Source organism: Thunnus thynnus, chromosome 2, assembly GCF_963924715.1.
Source record: "Thunnus thynnus chromosome 2, fThuThy2.1, whole genome shotgun sequence".
NCBI classification, from domain to species: Eukaryota; Metazoa; Chordata; class Actinopteri; order Scombriformes; family Scombridae; genus Thunnus; species Thunnus thynnus.
In genome coordinates, this window is record NC_089518.1 from 16398544 (window position 1) to 16418835 (window position 20292).

At 40.3% G+C, this 20292-nt stretch overlaps 2 protein-coding genes across 4 annotated transcripts; both read left to right on the forward strand.

The window, feature by feature from the left end:
• Nucleotides 1-553: 553 nt before the first annotated feature.
• On the forward strand, nucleotides 554-5842 carry polr3d (polymerase (RNA) III (DNA directed) polypeptide D). Of its 2 annotated transcripts, none has more exons than XM_067606330.1 (9): nucleotides 554-699; nucleotides 3553-3714; nucleotides 3850-3893; nucleotides 3980-4134; nucleotides 4218-4342; nucleotides 4428-4590; nucleotides 4781-5028; nucleotides 5118-5270; nucleotides 5380-5842. In XM_067606330.1, the coding sequence occupies exons 2-9, from the start codon at nucleotides 3553-3555 to the stop codon at nucleotides 5494-5496; spliced, it is 1167 nt and encodes a 388-aa protein (XP_067462431.1). In that variant the 5' UTR covers nucleotides 554-699; the 3' UTR covers nucleotides 5497-5842. The 2 variants fall into 2 exon arrangements, with proteins under 2 accessions (XP_067462431.1, XP_067462422.1); XM_067606321.1 differs by lacking the exon at nucleotides 554-699 and adding an exon at nucleotides 1363-1539.
• Nucleotides 5843-6387: 545 nt separating this feature from the next.
• On the forward strand, nucleotides 6388-19615 carry LOC137194418 (glycerol-3-phosphate acyltransferase 4-like). Of its 2 annotated transcripts, none has more exons than XM_067606301.1 (13): nucleotides 6388-6583; nucleotides 7320-7990; nucleotides 10290-10359; nucleotides 10455-10755; nucleotides 12387-12461; nucleotides 12597-12686; nucleotides 15013-15106; nucleotides 15260-15375; nucleotides 15599-15654; nucleotides 15796-15881; nucleotides 15983-16111; nucleotides 16838-16917; nucleotides 18119-19615. In XM_067606301.1, the coding sequence occupies exons 2-13, from the start codon at nucleotides 7823-7825 to the stop codon at nucleotides 18225-18227; spliced, it is 1374 nt and encodes a 457-aa protein (XP_067462402.1). In that variant the 5' UTR covers nucleotides 6388-6583; nucleotides 7320-7822; the 3' UTR covers nucleotides 18228-19615. The 2 variants fall into 2 exon arrangements, with proteins under 2 accessions (XP_067462402.1, XP_067462410.1); XM_067606309.1 differs by having other exon boundaries at nucleotides 7470-7990.
• The last annotated feature ends 677 nt before the right edge of the window (nucleotides 19616-20292 follow it).

Genomic DNA, 20292 nt, shown 5'->3' on the forward strand with positions numbered 1-20292 from the left:
TCCATGCAGCAGGACCAGAACTGGCACTTTACAGTTGTGATTGCAGAGCTGGGGAATATATCTCCAGTAAATTATATCGATGTTGTGATATGAAACTATATATTGTCTGGTATTCATAAATAACATACTATAGCTCTAATGTCAGCTGTAATGTTGCATTACAGTTAAATTATTATTATTATTTTACTGTAACACCTGCAGTAAATGCACTGAATGTCTGTTTGGTCTTTGCATCACTAACAAACCTATTTGTTTTGTCTTTCCAAAACAATGTTGTTGTTTTTTTTTATATATAATTAATTATTTTCAGAATTTTGCATGTAAAAGCTGAAAACGCTAATTTGAGGTAATGTTTGTTGGGATGGTGCATTAAGTGCAGATTGGAAAAATGACACATTTGATTAGAAATTGGCTTGTAACGCAAGCCAAATCACATTTCTAAGCTTAATTAATTAATTAATTAATTAATATTTAGATTATGTCCAAACTGTCCCGTGCATTAAGTGGGAAACTGATGACTGCGACTCTTTTACGCAGGTTTGATCCGCATGAACACCCGTTGATGACACTGCGGAAGTGTCATGGCTGCGTGTGTTATCATGCAGTATCAGAAACAGCACTAGCACAAACCCATTTGTTATGACTGTTTTTTCAAGTTTTGGAGTTATTCTCTAATTAGGACATCCGACTACTTTTAACGTAAGTATCCGGAGGAAATGTGTGTGTCAAAAGTGAACATCGGCAGTGTTAAAATGCATCATCCCGGTATTGTCTCCCTGTATTCGTGTTGAGATTTGGCCACGTGTTGCTGGATATTTGCTGTGTTTTTTGGACACAAAATGAGTTCATATTTTGTGCCATGGTCGCTGAAAAGACAGCAGTTTGTAGTGGTCATTAGACATGTGTGCATGAGACGCCTGTCACTTGTTTGTGGCACTTTAATGTTGTTGCTGAGGTTAATGCTTTAGTAATAATACATGTTTCAATCCAGGAAAAACACTGATTTTGTTCATTATAAATAATTGCATTTCTGCATATTTTCCATGCGTTCAGTAATGTTCAATGATGATTAGTAGCGGTGAGACTACAGCTGGTATTCACACTCTGTATAACCTTTATCTCATTGCAGGTTTACTATGTAAATGAGTGTATCTGGTACTTTTTGATACTGGGGTGCATCTCAAGTCTCATAATTGTATCCACGTGCCCCTCCCACCGAGGATGTGTGGAGAGATGCAAGGGACGCATCTCAAGTCTCTTATTTGATCTTTCCTCCAACCTCTCTTGAACCGGAAGTCGTTCTGGTCCGCCATTTTGAAAGCCGTCTCAAAGCTCTTATTTTTGCTCTGGGGAGGGAGGAGGGATCTTTGAGGGGCTATGAGCGAGGATCATAGACTGTATAAAAATAATGGACATAGCCACCGTGACGTGACTCATTGGTTTGTGGACTTGCGTTTTGAAGCCTCAAGTTTGGCATTTTTGACCGTCGCCATCTTGGATTTTTGGAGCCAGACGTCCCTAACGCTAGCTGCTAGCTTGGTTAGCACAGTGCACTTACAGCATGGATGTATATTGAGAACTGGATACAGCGTCAGAGGCAGGGCCCTGTTCATTCCTGTGAAAGTTGCCCAGTAGCACATGAAGCCAAAAAAGTTCAACTTTTTCCGCATTGCTTCCATATTCGTTGGGCCCACAGAGCATGCACACTAGTGACTTTCTCCGGCTGAGTGGGCTACTTCCGGTTTAGCCCTCCGGCTAACTTGAATGGGAATAAAACAATTCAGTCATGCAGCTCTTCTAAGCTTTTGAAATGTGATCGGATCGAAAGGATCAAATTCTGATAGTGAGACGAGTCATTTCGCGGGGGTTGTGAGGCTCAAAAAATTTTATCCGCTGATTTATAGATGTTTCTTTCACAATGTAAGTCTATGGGAAAAAGGCTTTTTGGGCCAGTGTGCATCAGGTGACGTAGTTAAACGATTTGGTCACTATGTCAAATTTGCTTCAAAGCCCGGCGCTCTTCCTGTATCCAGTTCTCTTCATACATCCATGACCTACAGTCTATTGTGATAATGCTAATGCTAATGTTCACTAGCAAAAAATGGGCTTAAAACCATTAAAACAAAATGTACTTACTGGAAAAACTGAACATGACTTTTTTTAGTCGGCCAAAATGTTACAATTAACTTTCATGAGCTGAAAACACACTGAAATAGCAATAGCTATGGCTATACTCTGTGAATCTGGGGTTACACTATGGTTACTTACCGACTTGTCAATCACAACGCAGCCACGCCCTAAATCATACCCTGCCTTATTATCAAATTCAAATTACATGGGGCAGTAATTTACAAAATGAACATCATGCTGTATTGAAGAAGACTTGAACCTAGTGATTGACGCCATAATTTCATTAGGAAAGTGTTTATTGAGGTAATAAATCAAGTGAGAAGTAGGGTCATTTTCCCATAGATTTCTATACAATCAGACTTCTTTTTGGAGCCAGTGTAGTTGCCCTCTGCTGGCCGTTAGAGAGAATGCAGGTTTAAGGCACTTCCACATTGGCTTCATTTTTCAGACCTAGAACTACCCACTTGGTGAGGATACACAAGAGCAGCCTGAACAGAAGTCTTTTACCGACCAACACGCCCCCTTATTGGATATCAGATTAATCTGTAATCTGTCTCCACTCAGTTATATTGTGATCAGTCTTCTCAGCTGCAGCGTCCAATCAATAACTAATATCCAATAAGGGTTCGTGTCGGCCGGTAAAAGACTTCCATGAAAGCTGCTCTTGTGTATCCTCACTCATGGTTCCTCAAAGATCCCTCCTTGCTCCTCACTTGTCACCCCGCAGAGCAGAAATAAAAGCTTTGAGAGGGTCTTCAAAATGGCGGATTGGAACAACTTCTGGTTCAAGCATGGGAATATCAAATAAGAGAATTGAGATGTACTGGTGGCTGACTGAACGTCTACAAGTCACATGACATCAATAGTACTTATATAGTCATTGTAGTAATGAAAGAATGTGCAGTAAATTAGGAGTAGGTGTTGAACAGTTGTGTTTTTCCTATTGCAACAGTCAATATGTGAAGAAATTCACCGCAACTTATGCAAAATATCACTATATGTATGACTGAGTGCCAAGATATTGATAATGATCTATTATTTTGGTAATAATTGGTTTGGTTGGTTGGTGCTTCAGAGAAATATCCCGAGAAATATAAATATGATAAACAACTAGATTTAGACATTTAGGCAAGTTTATTTGTATAGCACATTTCATTCACAAGAGCATTTCAAAGTGCTTTACATAATGCATCAAAAACAGTAAAAAATAAAAACAACACAAAAACATTAAAATAACAATTAACATAATTAAAACTGAGTTATTTTTTCAGCTAGAGTGTTAAAGTAAGTTCAGAAAGTTACCAGTTAACTGTTCAATCATGACAATAATGGTAATATGAATATAATAAGTAATAGTATTCATATTATTTAACGCTCACACATCTACATGGTCTTTATTCTCCACTTTTATCCTTGTTTAAGATGGCTGATTCAGGCTCAAGTGATCCCAATGGTCAACGTGTGCCAACCCCTGGAGGGAGTGGCAGGGGTCTTCTGATGGGTCGCCGACCATCTGCCGCCATTTCTCCTGGCCGTCTCCCCTCGATGCGTTCTAGAGACCTCACCCTCGGGGGAGTGAAGAAGGTAATATACTGTGTGTATTGTATAAAATTAACACTTTTTTTTGAAAATTGAGTAGACAACATAAAATGCATTTTCCAATTATTGCTATATAAATGTAATTATTGAAATACTCAACTTTTGTTTTTTGTTTTTTAGAAAACGTATGCACCCAACATTATTGGCCGAAAAGTAAAAGAAGAGTAAGTTCACAATTGACCTCAAGAGAAAACAATGTCTATTAACTATTTTTCTGAATGTTGACCAATAACTTTGTCTTTTACGACAGAACGAAAGTTGAAGTCGGGCAGAGGAGAGACAGGAGGGATGTGGATCGAGGCCGAGGTCCCAGAGAAAGAGGCAGGGGCCGGGGTCGCCCTGAGGTCATCCAGTCCCACTCTATTTTTGAACAGGGACCTGCAGAGATGATGATGAAAAAGAGAGGTAGGAGTTTAGCTGGATAACCACCTACTTGCTCTCTCATGTCTTTAACACTGCAATGAAGTGAGTTACTCTATTAAACACAGGTGGCTATGAAAGCGAGAGAGATGCTCCAAGCATGGGACCCTCACCCATCATCAATATCAAAAAAGAGAAGAGAGAGACTGAGGAGGAGACCAAAGAGATTCTACGCAAGCTGGATCGAGACAATGTGAGTCATGGTCCGGGGATTCAAATCTTAATCAAGTGTATTTTCTTTGCTTTTCCCGTTTTCATACCGATTGCATTTTTTTCAGTTTATAGATGATCCTTTCCTGAGGAGTGAGCAGAGGAGCTGCCCTGTCCAGCTTCCCCTCGCTGTATCAGGATGGGGATTCAAGGAGGAATTTAGTGCTGCTGCTGCTGTAAAAATTGAGAAGGTAGAGGAGGATGGTGAACCCATGGAACCTGCAGTAGAAGGTAAATTTTCTAATATACACTTTACTTATATTGTTACTTTGACAGAGGTATTAACATTTTGCAATAAAGATAAAAAAAATATGCAGCTTGTCTTCCCAATATTTACAATATCTTATGAAAGCAGGACTTGACTTAGAAGCGCTTTGTCCATATAGCTCATCACTCAAAATGCACAATTTCTTCTCTTCAGTGAAACAGGAGCCGGAGGAAACTGAAATAAAGAAGGTGGAAGCTATTTTCAAGCCTCCTCCGCTCCCCGAGCCCGAAGTTCTGCCTGACCTGCTGCACAGGTGGAGTCTAAGCAAAGGTGAGGAGCTGTTCTTCATGCAGCTGCCTGACTCGCTGCCGGGCCAGCCGCCCACCGTAGACCACAGGCCGGTGAAAACAGAGGTGCAGTCAGAGGACGGGCAGTCGGTGCTTCTGAAGACAGAGTCTCAGGTAGATTTAGCTGTTGTCTATGTGTCAAATAAATGATGAGATCAGTGCTGTGTGTGTGTGTGTGTAAACGCCTTTTCAATATTTAACAGGAAGAGACAGCTGAAGAAAATAATTGCAATCTGAAAGATCTGCGGGAGGGTCTTGTAGGAAAGATGCTGGTGCGGAAGTCTGGCCGGGTACAGCTCATACTGGGACAAGTGACACTCGATGTGTCTCTAGGAGCATCGTGCTCTTTCCTTCAAGTATGATAGTAGTATATTCATTGATGTTTCTCTCTTTTTGTCTGTATCTGTAAATAAATAAACATCTGACATGCTTTTCTCCTTCCCCCTCTACCCCCTGTTTTTTCAGGAACTGGTCTCTATTGGTACGGAGGGACGAACAGGTGACTTGACTGTATTAGGGAATGTCAAACACAAAATGGTTTGCTCACCAGACTTCGAGGCTTTACTGGAGAGCAGCGCTTGATGCTCTCCTTGGTGCGTTGTGGTGTTGATAAAGGTGTTCACTGTTACTATGGACTGTATCGCTGAAACTTGATATCCAATACAATACCAATGGCAGCAGATTGTTCCTCTGTGCAGTATTAAAGATGAAAGTGGCTCTAATAACATACTGAAATACACTTTATATAAATCTGAAACACGACTGTTCATATTTTTCTTGTGGAATAGGCATATTAATTCAGGGTTCAAATGTTGAATGGTGTGCCAAATTTCAGTACCTTTTTTCTTTTCTCTGTATCTGAAATGACTTGACAAGACTGTACATGGATGTAAATGTGTGAATAAATAAAGTTTTTGTTATGACAGTATGTTATTGTGAAATGCTTTAAATTGTTGATTTAAAAAAAAAAAATCTCAACTAGTGCCATGCAGATACATATCTGGTTTTACTGGCCCATGTTTTGTGCAAGTCTGTCACCAAAAAAGTACAATGGAGGTGAATAGGATTTTGTTTGTAGTGCTCAAAGTATCGAAAAAAATTGCATTTGAAAAACTTTATACAGTATCCTGCTCATTTTTCTGTGTTTTTTTAAAAAAATATTTAAAGCCTTTGCAGTCAAACAAACTTGAAGACGTTGCAATTTTGTAGTATCTTATTTTCACCACCAGGTGTCAGGGCAGGACATGTGCCATCTTGCGCCTTTTTTTCCTAGGATGGCAAAGTCATGACCCGCCCTCTGATTGCCTCTGATTGGCTAGTACTCGTTGCCCTCGTTGGTTTGGTTGGTTAGGTTGGTTAGGTTGAGGTATGAGGACTGTGATTGGTTAGGATTAGGGAAAGAATATCAGGGGGTGCCAATCAAAGGCAGGGGGGGGGGGGGCGGGTCATTAGTTTGCCGTCCTAGGGAAAATAAACATCGTGGACGGAGTAGACTGCTGGGGGCCCGGTCGAGGGCTGGCCGTTTAAAACACGTCGCCGCCCCGCTTGCCTGCTCATGTTGTCCACCGGGTGGAGTTTTGGCTAGTAGACCGCAAGACAAAGAGAAGTGATGGACTAGTGGAACCCTACTGTACGTTACCGGCGCCGGGACACTATAGCGTGACTGAAGGTTGGTCAACTATTTAGCTAGTTAAACAACGTGTACGTTAACTGTTACGTTAGGATGGTTATCTGTAAGACGATGAGTTCACGTAACAAACCCATGCTTAAAACAAAACGGTTGGCTCAGCAGTTCACGCTCACCGGGGCGGCTGAGAGCGAGCTAGGAGACAACATTTAGCTCATCGCTAGCTCGGAGGCCACAGGCCAACTTTAGCCTACGTTGGACTTTAAAATCGTCCGTGTGGATATACATGAGTCTTCAGAGCACATTTAGTTACTCCCGTGTGCTTCGTTTGGCCGGCAAATAATCCTAGAAAGCGCCAGCTAAGTATTGACTGGAGAACGATGAGCCGAGCTACACTAGTGAGATTTGTTAAGGGATGGAGGAGTCTCTGCTGCATCACCAGAGAGCGTGAAGAGGGCCTCCAACGTTATCTCTGCTCCGTGGCTGATAACAGGATCGTTTGCATGTAAAGTTATCGGTCCTTCACCGAAAAGGGATATATCATCATTAAGCAAACCTTTGCCAAGATAAGTGACATCGTTATCTTGAACCGAATGGCTAAGTTAGTAGAGACTGGCGTTAACTTTACACACACACCGGTATTTAAAATGCATGGATTTAAACACCGGGTCACGTTTTCTGTCTTAAATGGTTAAGTTGCACGATTGGTACTCCGGTCAAAGAGGACGTGTTATTGTGACATGGTTCATCCTGACTGTTTGTTTGTACATCTTTGCAGGTCTGTGTGACACCAAGCAGCAGAGCCCTGGATCTCCACCACCTGCTGTGCCCAGTTGTTTTTGTTTCATTGTTTACATCTCTCTCTCTCTCTCTCTCTGTGTGTCTCTCTCTCTCTCTCTCTCTCTGGCGGGAGGCTTTGCTCAAATAGCAAAGGACATCTCCAGCAAGGACCGGACATTATCTCACTGCAGCTGGCTTTAACCCCTTAACGACCCTTTTCCTGGAAATTGACATATCAGAAAGTGATGGGATGGTGAAAATAATGAAGTTCATCGATATTGCCCATGAGGGCAAAGTCAAGATGGTCACTTGTACTTGTATTGATTCCCTGCTCAGTGTGAGTAGAAACTCCATCCCCTAGTCATCTTGATGAAGTCCTTTTGCTAACAAAAGATAAGGGCCATTTGGGGCCAGGAGGTGGTGTGCCGTGCCTCCTCTGCCATCTGCTCTGCCCTCTGACTTCAACTATACAGTAGATTTCATCGCCATCCTGACTGCAAGATGGAGCTTTTCTTTAACCCTTTCGACAACTTGGTGTGTATCCTCCTGGGCATCTCCTTCACCGTGTGGTTCACCCTGCTGCTGGTCTTCATTATCGTGCCTGCCATCTTCGGAGTGTCCTTCGGCATCCGACGTCTTTACATGAAAACATTGTTAAAGATCTTTGAGGTAAGAGCTTGTGCAATTCTGTTGCTATTTGCTACTTTCAGTTTACTTCTTGAAATGAGGAAGCTCTATGAGTTACTGCAGTGTGAAATAATGTCATCATTTGTAAATGATAACTGTTGGGTAGAGGCTGAGGTTGGAAACACTGCAAAACTATAGCTAAAAGTATGTCACTATTCTTGCATAGTTCTTTGTGTCCTGTTGCTTCAAACATCCTGTTTATAAAACAAACTATAAAAGCTGTTAGCATCATTATGTGGACAGCCTATATTTGATCTGGCTGTGGATTTCTTACCCGCCCTTTTAATCAATACAATTCAATTTTGTTTGTGGAAGACAGTTACTTTTATGACATTTGATTTTTACAGCTGCGATTCTGTCAACGTTTTTAGATGTTATCTGGCTTCACATGCTCATCTCAGTGCATTGGTCAGGTGCTGGCTTTATTATGCTTGTATGTAGCACCCACCCAGTGATCATTGCATTAACTAGCGGATACGGAGTAACATCACAGCCACAGGGCCATTCCTCCCTTGTTATGTAACCGCAGAAAACAGCGGTACAGACCTTGTCACTAACTGTAGTCTGTGACATAGCTCCAACAGCCTGGAATATTGCCTACTGAAGTGATGCAGTGTCTGCTCTCTAGAAATGACTGATTCCCCAGCGATGGCATGAATACATAAGCTACATTGTGCACTAAGGTTGTTATAAGATGTCAGTATTTTCCCCTCAGTGGACTCTTCCTCACAATCTTTTGTTGTCAAACTTAAAAAAAAAAACTATAACCTGAGATATGGTTATCTGGTTTCTCTCTCCCTGCTATCTCCGGTGTATCTTCACTAGTGAAGCTGTCATCACTTTCCAGCAGGCACTTCTGAGAACAGATCTTGTGCCAGAAATAAATGGACCAGTGGGAAATGAGAGAGATGTTCTTAGCTTGTGATTCCAGCAGCAACCGTGAGATTTAGAGAAAAGGTCAAAGGACGCATGAAGTACAGACTATGCAAAGTGGAGACAATGTTTACTGGTGTCTGATTGCAAGTAGATGCTTAAAGAGAGTCTTTGTGTTGCACCTTTAGCCCGTCAGTGTTAAGATCAAGCTATTTGTGATGTAATCCCACACCAGTAATACTTCATAGGGCATGAATAGGTAAACAACCTCCTCTGGAGCCACATGCCAACATGATGGATTCACTTTATTTTGTTTTCAGTTCTATTACTAGGACTAGTGCTCTGTGTGCTGCTCCTCCCTCCACCCATATAAGCATTACCGTCAGCTGTAGCTGCATTTTAATATGATGACTCAGTAACAACTTGTCAAGACACGATTTAAAGGTAGCTGCAAAAGACATGCTAAATGTGCTGTCTGGGAGCCTATCTAAAACTTTCAAATATTGTGACTTTTCAGAACATTTTAGCCACATGATGCAGTAAAGCCACTGTATCGCTCAGCATTCTTTAAATGTTTTACATTTAAAAGTGCCCGGGGCTAATTCCAGGCATATGCAAACATGCGTGCCTAGCAGTATGGTATTTGAGTATACTTAAAATCAGTTTATTCCTTAACATTGATTGACAAACCTTAGGGTTATCATGTGTTATGGTATGACGTGTAGTCTGAGACTGTAGGCTGTGGAGCACATCCAGCACCTCCCAGTCCATCATTTCCTGATCTTTTCTGCCTACAGTTAAGAGAACACTGTGTCCTTTTCCTGCCTCTCAGTAGACACTACCTGTTAGTTATTGTGTCGGTGTGCACAGTGCACACAAACAAGCTAAGTTTTTACATCAGAGGATGTGCTTTGTCATTTAGTATAATACACATTGAAAAAGTATAAGTGGCAATTATGATGTTTGTTTGTTAGAGCAAGGCTGTGGTCACAGATAAGCCATGTGTATTATTGGCCCAAGATGAGGTCTATGTTTGAGAATTCAGAATCTCGTTTCCACAGCTTTTGTTGAAGTTTTCCACCATAACAATTTACAACAATCACACTCAGAATAGGCAGATTATGATGGGTAAAATGAACTTACTAGTAAACTTAACCAGTAAGTAGTTGTCACTGTGGAAGAATTTGCTGTGTTTCTTGAATGTTTAAGTTATGAAAGTTAGACATACAACATTTTTTAATGGAGGCAGCTGGTCACGAAAACTTTTTTATGTTGTCTGTTCTCCCCTTTCTAATTTTTTATGATGGTATGTTATTGAATAATTTGTTAAAGAAACAACATGAACAATCTTTTGCATTTATTGTATTTTAGGACACATTTTCACACTCCTCTTGTTCTTTCGTTGCAGTGGGCCACACTTAGGATAGAGAGAGGAGCAAAAGAAAAGAATCACCTCTTGTACAAACCCTACTCAAATGGTAAGACGTACTCTTATTGCATTTCCTTGCATGTGTGCATGTTCAGTATCTATATAATTGCGTTTTGCTGACATCCTGTCTCTGGACTGTCCCAGCTATCATTGCCAAGGAGCCCACCTCCTTGGAGGAGGAGATCAAGGAGATTCGGCGCAGCGGCAGCAACAGAGACCTGGACTCAGCCACTGAGTTTGAGATGTCTGATATCTTCTATTTTGCTCGGCGAGGAGTGGAGAGCATCATGGATGACGAGGTGACGAAACGGTTCTCCGCTGAGGAGTTGGAGTCCTGGAATCTGCTAACCCGCAGCAACAACAACTTCCACTACATCAGCCTGAGGCTGACGGTCCTATGGGGACTGGGCCTGCTGATCCGCTATGGCTTCCTGCTGCCTCTCAGGTATTGACTGTACCAACGATGTAGAGGTTGCTTGATATCACGCAGAAACACAGATGCTTCTGAGGAAAAACTCAGTACATTAAGACAGGACCAGGAATGGAAATTTAGCTCCTTCTCCTCAAAAAGCCACCAGTATAACATAAAACTAAAATTTGACATTAACACTGACTCTGATATTAGTATTACACTGTCGGTAATTTCAAACTGCTATCAGTTATATGTGGCTCTCAAGTACTGCATCATCAGGAAACACATTTCCTGCACATCAATCCACTGTATGTGTTTTGTTTTTGTATGTATGTGTGTGTGTGTGTGTGTGTGTGTGTGTGTGTGTGTGTGTTTAAATAACTTCTACGTTGGAATTTGGTTGAGTATCTGATACAAATCCTCAGTGATAAAACCTGAGGCTGCGTATTTAACAATCATTGGTATATTTACCAAATGTTACCAAAATTTTACACTGGCAAGTATCTTTGTCTCTAAGAAATACAAACCCACCCAGTGAGGTGGTGTAACACAATTTAAGCAGTCAAAGCTGAAGTTGCCACATATGCCAACTGTGTATGGTGGGTAGTTTAGAACACCTGGGAATCCTGAGCATTATCACCAAAAACCACAAAGCCAGAGCTGACACCAAAGCATTACCTGTGCAATGGTGCAGAGACTGGAGTCTATCCCAGCAAGAGGCACATGGTATATCCTTAGTCCATCATAGGACTAACATGTTGTTGGCCTTAAATTTTATTTTAATACCATTTTATGTATGTGTGTGTGTGTATTTTTATTTATATATATGAGCAACATCCAGCTGTATTAAAGATGTGTGAATATGATGAGAATGCATCATTTTGTGCTTTAAATATAACATGAATTGTCGCTACATGCAGTGGATGAAAGAGGGAGATCTTATTCGGGGTCAGCTTTGAGAGTCTCAGGGACAGTGACTCAGTACTAAGCCTGGCTGGCTCACTGCCAGTTGCCGGTGGGGAGACGAATCAGGCCACTGCTGCACAGACAGACATCATTCTAGTTTCTCAACTAGCTAATATATTCCCTCATTAACTTCTTGTCTAGATGAATATAGGCCTGGCTCATTCACTAGCATGAAACCTTCTGCTCTTCAATGTTTGTCTTATTCTATCCTCTAAAATTAATCAGCACCTTCTCCAACTGATGATTTGGTTCATCCAGATTAAGTCGGCCTGTGGGCCAGCTTAACCATACCTAATATGCTTTCCTGCAGTTTCTTTACTCTATTATCAGTGATAGGGTGGAGTAGAGGAGAGCGAGATACTTTTTAATTGACAAGAATCCCGTTCTCCTGGATAACATTACTTGTGACCTTCTGCATGTCACCTGAGTGGTTTCTCTTTTAGTGAAAGCTTGTAGTAGAGAAAGGAACATTGTATAGCTAGGCGTCAAGGTCTTGCATTTTAGATATTTGTATAATTACAACATGGAATCCATCCTCTTTGCTCTTTGTCTTTTATAGAAATGTTGTTGCTCACTGGTCTTGTGTGTCATTATGTTTGTGGAAAAAATTAAGAACTTTAATTACGAAAAAAAATGTTGCTCGTTAAGATTCCCTGTTGTAGAATTAAGCGTAACCTGCCTGTCTGTCTCTCCACCAGGGTAACTCTTGCCTTCACTGGTGTAGGCCTGCTTGTGTTCCTCACTTGTCTTGTTGGGCTGCTGCCGAATGGAAGGTATGACTGATGATAAGCTCATCTGTTTTTAATTGATAAAAAAAATATCAGCTCTGACCCCTGGACATGTTCATCATAGATTTACTGTCAAGACACAGAAAGTAAATGGCGCTGTTGTATGCTCCTTTTTTGCAGGATGAAAAACTTTCTGAGTGAGAAAGTCCATTTGATGTGCTACAGAATATGTGTCAGAGCTCTGACTGCCATCATAACCTACCATGACAGGTAAACAGGACATATGCTGTCATCCCACACCCCTATAGTTACATGACTGGTGACTTGGTGCAAGTACTTTTTGACTTTTCAAGAGTACAGTTGTCAAAGTCAAAATCAGACTCCCTGGGAAAATGATTACAGTCCCTATTCTAATGAAGTGAGATTCACATGACTTGTAGTAATCTCATCAACAGAAATAATTGAAGCAAAACAGTGATCCACAAAAGGTTCATAGCAGCCGAACCGGTTTCTTTAAACCATAGACATCGACAGTCGAGACACAAACACGTTGACATTAAACATAGTGCTGTTCACTGACTTAAAACAGCAAGTACAGTCATTTTCACGCCACAGTGGTGATGACACAAGAAAATATTGCATTATACATTTTGCAGTTAAATAAAATATTTTAAATGCACACATTTGGCTAAGAATAACCAGTTTTGCTCCTTACATGCAGATTATTTGTATTAGTCCTACATTACTCTGTTGTCACTCCGAACTCTGCATTTCCATTTCAGCAGCATGTGTTTTGCCTTGCAAAAGCTACTCTTACCTCTGTTGGCATTGGCTGCTTCTGATGTGTTTGTACACTCATTCATAAATCCATTTGCTCAGATGACTACAGCAGAGTACAATAAAAAAATAATCTGAATGTGTTACTCGTTGCAGCATATTGACTTGGTTTTGGTGGTTAGAGTCGTTGGCTCCTTATCACCCCCCGTGAGCTCTCACATTCTTTTCTACTTGAGAGAGAGATTATGAAGGCACAGTATATAATGCCTTGACAACCTATCTCAAGTTCTCACTGGAACTACTGATAGATGTGATATATTTTTAGTTTTTTCCTTTTACATAATAACCGATCTCATGTAGCTACACATCTGGCAGATGTTAAAAGTTATAGAAAAGATTTAATTAAGAAGTTGGTTACAAAAGTGCAGCAATGCTGAAAGATCCAACTTTATTTGGGCAGCTGATACGCACTTGTTCGCTGTTGTAGGAACAACCATTACAACAATAGTGTAAGTCACTGCTGCAAATGGCAACTGAAGAGTTTGCTGCTGTAAACAGTATTCTTCTACTTAATTTTATTTTTTCGTAAGAGATGGCATATTATAAGTAACAGTTTTCCAAATACTGTGACATTTTTGTCATTAAGTAGTTGTGGATAAGGGGGATTATCAGTTGTACCTGGTGTAAAGAGCAGACTCAGGGATGATTTCAATATAGATTTAAAGTTGTCATAAATTTGAATCGGAGGGATATAACTGAAAAAACCCAGGCCACTCAAACGCTGCTTGTTTTGTTCACATGGACCCATTCTTATTTCTGGAACATGATCCACTGCAGACCTCTTGCATGACAGGAGAGGGGTCTGTGTGAGGTTACATAATGACAGATGAGTTTTCTCTGGAGAACAGAAACCAGGGTGTGTTTGCAGTCACAATGTAAGCGCCCAGAGTGTGAGTATGAAAGGGAAGGGTGCCCGAGGCTTGACTCAGACATTCATATTCATTGCATTGGGCCTCATTATGAGCCTCTGTGAAGCACAAAAACCCTAGTCAGTAATGCTTTGTTATATAGGCACACTCAACCAGGCTACAGCAAATTTACAGCTCATATAGCCAATTCGACAACCATAAGTATCACTATTTTTGAATGGATCCAGAATCGTGTAGCAGTATTATCTACCATAAATGCTCCAAAGGATGGTTGTTAGTTTGTTTTATTTCTAATTAAAGGGAACATTTTACTTAAATATGTCAGAATAAGAATCGGAGAGGAACATGAAACCTGAGAACAAGCTTTTGTGAAGAAGGTGGCATATGCAACAGGATGTGAAGGAAGAAGTCGATGCGTTGCCCACAAACCGTAGTGTGTATATAACAGCTGGTATTGTTTTTGGTAAACTGTAGTGCAGGCTGTACTGCACTTTTATGTAGATAGAGCTATGTATCATGTCATCTGGCTTTCTGAGTGTCTGCCATCAAGGCCTAGGCTGTTGTGACACGTTCTCCTCTCTAGTCTGGGGCTAAAAATACACAAGTGACATAGGAAGTGGGGGTCTCTCTCTCTCTCTCTATTTAAGATTGTAACTCTATCTTTGGAATGTGTACTCAATATATTCAGGTCCTGCATGGTCAGAGGGTCAAACTTTTACCATTAGACACCATTGGTTGCTTTGTTTCTCACTAGAAGACCAAAGCTTACCCGTATTTCTATGAAGACTTCTGGTCCCATTGCTTTTACATCATCACATTGTGCAGGTTATTTCAGTCATTGTTTCATTTATGATGACAGCTTAACAGTCTTCCTGTCTCCACTTTCCCAGTGAGAATAAACCCAAGAATGGAGGAATCTGTGTCGCCAACCACACATCACCCATTGATGTCATCATTCTGGCCAGCGACGGCTGCTACGCTATGGTAACTATTGTACTGTATACCGCTGCCTAGAAGAAAGCTACAAAACATTGACACTGGTCACTTTTTCTGTGGCAGCTGCTTGTCTGTTGAAATGAAATTTCTCCCAGAAATAGATGTGCTGCTATTTGCATTTGTTTGTGTTGTGTGTATCAGGTTGGACAAATCCACGGAGGCTTGATGGGGGTCATTCAGAGATCCATGGTCAAGGCCTGCCCACACATTTGGTTCGAACGCTCAGAAGTGAAAGACAGACATCTAGTGGCCAAAAGGTAACATTGCATGTTCCTTTTTTAATCCATTTTAAGTACACTCAGTTTTCCTTTTTACCATCAGTCTATATAATAGTTTTTTTTTGGCATTAACTTCGTGTGAAGTCTTGATGGAAATGATATCTGCTAAGGATTTGTTTTGTGTGAACCCTATTTAAGACCTTTTATATTTTAGGAATCTTAAAATGAGATGATATATTGATAATTTCTTCTTGTGTTATAGATTGAATGACCACATTGAAGATAAAACTAAACTGCCCATTCTCATTTTTCCAGAAGGTATGTTTGTTTTGTTTTTTTTTTTAGCGGAGATTTTTTATTGTGCAAATTGCAAGATCTCACAATTCTACTATACTCATTTAGTTTTCTTAAAAAGCCCAAAAATCAGTTTAGTTTTTAATGAATACTCTAAATCCCCAGGTACCTGCATCAACAACACGTCAGTTATGATGTTTAAGAAGGGCAGTTTTGAGATTGGTGCCACAGTCTACCCTGTGGCCATTAAGGTGAGAGCAATGTCTTTTTTTTTTTTATAACATGACTCGTGCTTTTTACCTGCTACCATTCATGTATTCATAAATCATTCTGGTGTATTTGATCATCACAGTACGATCCCAGATTTGGAGACGCTTTCTGGAATAGCAGCAAGTTTGGGATGGTCAACTATTTGTTACGTATGATGAGCAGCTGGGCCATCGTCTGCAGCGTCTGGTACCTTCCACCCATGTGCAGAGAGGTGAGACTCCATGGTCCAAGTCTGGGCAACCTACTAGGGAACAAAATTTTTATATGATGAATCAACTTTTTATTTACGTCAACATGTCAGCAGAGCTCATTTTTGTTCCATTCAGAGATTTATTATTTAATTCCAGTAGTCTTTTGATTCTTATTAATGAAGAACAAGGACTTCGGTAGGTTTGGGTAGAACCCAGGAGGAGAGTAACAGAACACAACAAGAACGTGTATTGAGTGGCTTTTTTTTTTTTTTTTTTCAATTGAGCCACTGGTGTTCTGTCTCACTCAAAGATAAAGCTCCCTCCTACCGAGTAAGCTGCATTCAGCTTCAAAATGAATTTTTGGTTTATTTAACCACTAAAGGGATTTTGCAGTCTGTCATTTGGCCACAGCGAATGGATGAGGTCTCAGACTGACCAGGAGCCAGTTTGCTATGATAACAAACACAGTATGTGTGATAGCTCAGACACAATGAATTTAAAACTTAGCAGGGGCTCAAATATTATTTCACTGCAGAGCTTCTCCTTTTCTGCTCTTAGCTCCGTACATTCATTATACTAGTCTGCAAAATGTTCAGTTAATTTAACATTTATTGATAATTGCTATGCCATTAATTATTTGTATGTTGTTGTTGTTGTTAGATTTATTTTTCCTTTTAACTAAGTTACATAACTAAGTTATGATTATTTGGTTTCCTGTGTTATATTTATGTCAATACTCTTAACAGGAGGGGGAGGATGCTGTACAGTTTGCCAATCGTGTGAAGGCAGCCATTGCCAGGCAAGGGGGACTGGTCGACCTCCTGTGGTAAGATAACGCCTCTCATCAGTTTCTATCCCTTTCACACACAAACTGTATGACTGACGAGGTATATTAAAGACATTTTGACATCACAACAGGAAACCATAACATTAATAACAACTTGAGTCCGCTGTGGTGAGCCTGTCTTGTGGCTACGGGTATCGTACATATTTGATAACCTCAATGGCTTGATAACAGCTGTTTTTACTGCTATGACCAGTTGAAATGCTGCCATGAAAAAGGGTAATGTTCTTGTGGTTGATACACATCATTGCTAAATAATACAAGATGAGACACAAGCTTGTTTTATTACACAAGATATTAATTCATGATGTTGTTGGTGATGCAATGGAGCATTTCTTTTTTTTATTAAGTTTTTATGAGAAGCAAAGATTACAGCTGGCACTCTGCAATATAGTAATTCTATTGTTATTATCAGTATGTATGTTTAGATTGACATCCATTAATACTTAAATATTTTGTCCACCTCAGTGACACAGTGTCTAATAAGATTTATAATGGATATATTCCTTTGGTGTGCTGGTTCCATTGCCTTGCCATAGACCTTTTTCATAGCAGACATTTTGACATGTCACAGCAGGAAAAGTACAGATGTTTTTAATAGTAATGAATTCCACTTAGAGGATGTTCTGGTGTTGTACATGCCGGCTCCCTACAGTAACTAATTGGGCCATTTCACAGAACCCAGCCATTGATAATGTTATTATTTACACCCGTGCTTTTCCTGCTATGACAAGTCAAGTCTGCTGTGAAAAAAAAAAAATGTCTACTGTGTGTGCTGATTCACTGGCTGCTAAATTGATCTGAACCATCATTAACATTATCAGTTACACCTGTATCTTTTCCACTGTGACAAGTCACAAGAGATGCCTGTGCAGTCCAACATAACCCCAGAGTTGAATTCAACATCTTTCTGAAGTAATGTCAGCAAGCATTAAAATCCATCAAGTTTCTCAAAGGTAGCATTACTTAGACTGATGTATGTTGGATTGCATTGCAGTGTGCAGTGGTTTCTGTTTTTCAGGTCAGCTCAGTGTATATTCTGCATATCAAGTCTGTCACAGTGTAAGAAGCCCAAAGTTTGTGTTAACAGTGTGTGTGCTCTGCATTTTAATTACTCTGGTAGAACTGCACCACTGTCCACTACATCAATATTTATTGTCGCTATTTTCCAACTCTTTCGTAGGGATGGAGGATTGAAGCGAGGAAAGGTAAAAGATACCTTTAAAGAAGAGCAGCAGAAGCTATACAGCAAAATGCTGGTGGGAACCCAAGAGGACCGCAGTCGCTCCTGAAGCACCTGTGTGGAGGTGGACTGGCTCAGAGACCCACTTGGGCACCACTGACTAAATAGGCAGTCAGCAGTGCCCCCCTCCCTATTGGAGCTCCTGGACTGGAAAATTCCCTCTCTGATGTTAACAGTACTCCATTTGGCTTCCTCAGTCACTGCCTCAGCTGGCATGTTGTTTGCATCGTTGTTAAGGGTCATTCTGAGTCTGCTGCCCTTTGTTGGAATAGTTTGACAGAAGCCTTGCTTTGCATTAGAATGAACATGAGGTGCGCACAGAAATGGAGCATTGTCTTTCTCTGTGGCAGTCTTTTGAGGGAAAACTTGTATTATCTATCATTGAGTTCCTGTCTTTGTTTGAATAGTTTCAACTTTTTAATTTTCATTTAACTACCATGTTTGTATCACAGCCATGTTTAAAGTTACAGACCCGATTTATACCTGGGATGTAGAGGAGAGTTATTGTAGATAAAAACTAGTTTGTTCTAAAGGTAAAACCTGTGACTGAGTTGGGGTTTTGCATGACTGGTTTGTGTCCAATGTGATTTCGGGCATAATGCCAGATTTTGTTACATTTCAGATATTTTCATGGGCTTTTTGCCAAGAGAAATGTACTGTATTTTAAGCTTGTGTTTTACATTAAGACTTGTATCAACACGTGGTCACTACAGAAGTTGCGTTCCAGATGAGCTCTTGATATGTTGTCAGTTTCTGTGTTTTTTTTTTTTTTGTTTTGTTTTGTTTTTTTTTTTGTTTCCATGGAATGTGTAAATGCTCACATTATGAAGTGGAACTTGTGCACCTACAGTTACTGTGATGGAGGTTTGTAGATTGAGGCTGATGTTCGTGTTCCAGCTAAAAATGCAGCATAACTGGACTAAAAGGGTTTAATTTAAGGGTCCATTAATTAAGAATTTACATTGGATGCTTTCAGCATTGTCTCCTTAAGGCCCACGGCTCACAGGTAGTGATGTAGGATCGTGGCCATCACAATTGGTCTCCTGATAAAAATATAATAGTTATAATGGCAAGCAGCTCATAGATATTCATACTAATACACTTCCTAACAGGCATCATGTTGTCATTGGCTTCCTGCTAGTTGCAGTGACCATCTTGCCTAATTTATTTTAAGTGAACTCTAAAATCTATTGTCTTTATTTCCCCCCGCCCTCATCAATGGTCTTTCTCCTACTTGGCAGCCTCTTCAAGGTGGCTTCAAAGAGAGACCGAGCAGCTGTAGTTTGGACTCCCCGTCAGACTCGGGTCGAGGAACATGGTGAACAGCCTCAGCGGTTTCTCTTCCATGAGGCTCTCGTCCCTCTAGTTGGCTGTATCAGGGATAGGCATTTTGATTGTGTCAGATCTGTTCATCAAAATAAATGTTCAAGAATGTGACTTAAGCTGTGGCTGTAGGTTTTTTTTAGTGCTTCTCAAACTATATCAGTCACATTTGTTTGCCTCTGATTTAGCCATAAAAATGGCTTTAATCTTGCATATGAAGCACCATGGCAGAGACTAAGTACAATATCTTAGTCACTATGAGTGTTTAAACAAATTTTCTGCGTATTGCAGTCCTCCACATATATTTTTCTGTTTATGTATTAGTATATGGTTGACAAAACACTCAAATCAAATTAAACATTAAGAAAAGCTGTCGTAGAAACCACAACTGGATGAATGACCTCCAGAGTTTAGACTGAACTAAGCAGATCCAAATTCCACATCCTACTGCTAAATAGTTTCCATACAAGTTTAGCCTACTAAAAATAATAAATACATGTTATTTAGAGGGTTGCATTTTTAGCCTACTCATTTATCTGGTATCATCTGGTAAATATTTTTCTAAAAGCAAAGCATTTTTAGTTTATATTTTTGGGATTTAATGTTTCTTCTCCAATCAAACAGCATTGCCTTGATTAGCTGTTGCTTTGCAGTGCTTTTCTTGGCAAGTAAGCCTGGACTCTTAACGTTTCCTGTCTGATTTATTGTCCAGTGGGCACCAAGCTGCAACAATAGTTTGGCACTAGGATTTGAGATTTATTGCGAACATCATATACGTACATTAAGTGTTT

Excerpts from the sequence above, each read along its gene's own strand:
- LOC137194418 (XM_067606301.1), top strand. The coding sequence starts at position 7,823 with ATGGAGCTTTTCTTTAACCCTTTCGACAACTTGGTGTGTATCCTCCTG. Across the intron at positions 15,376-15,598 it reads AGACATCTAGTGGCCAAAAG|ATTGAATGACCACATTGAAG; the intron begins GTAACATTGCAT and ends CTTGTGTTATAG. Across the intron at positions 16,112-16,837 it reads TTCCACCCATGTGCAGAGAG|GAGGGGGAGGATGCTGTACA; the intron begins GTGAGACTCCAT and ends TACTCTTAACAG.
- polr3d (XM_067606321.1), top strand. The coding sequence starts at position 1,378 with ATGAGCGAGGATCATAGACTGTATAAAAATAATGGACATAGCCACCGT. Across the intron at positions 4,343-4,427 it reads GCAAGCTGGATCGAGACAAT|TTTATAGATGATCCTTTCCT; the intron begins GTGAGTCATGGT and ends CATTTTTTTCAG. Across the intron at positions 5,029-5,117 it reads TTCTGAAGACAGAGTCTCAG|GAAGAGACAGCTGAAGAAAA; the intron begins GTAGATTTAGCT and ends AATATTTAACAG.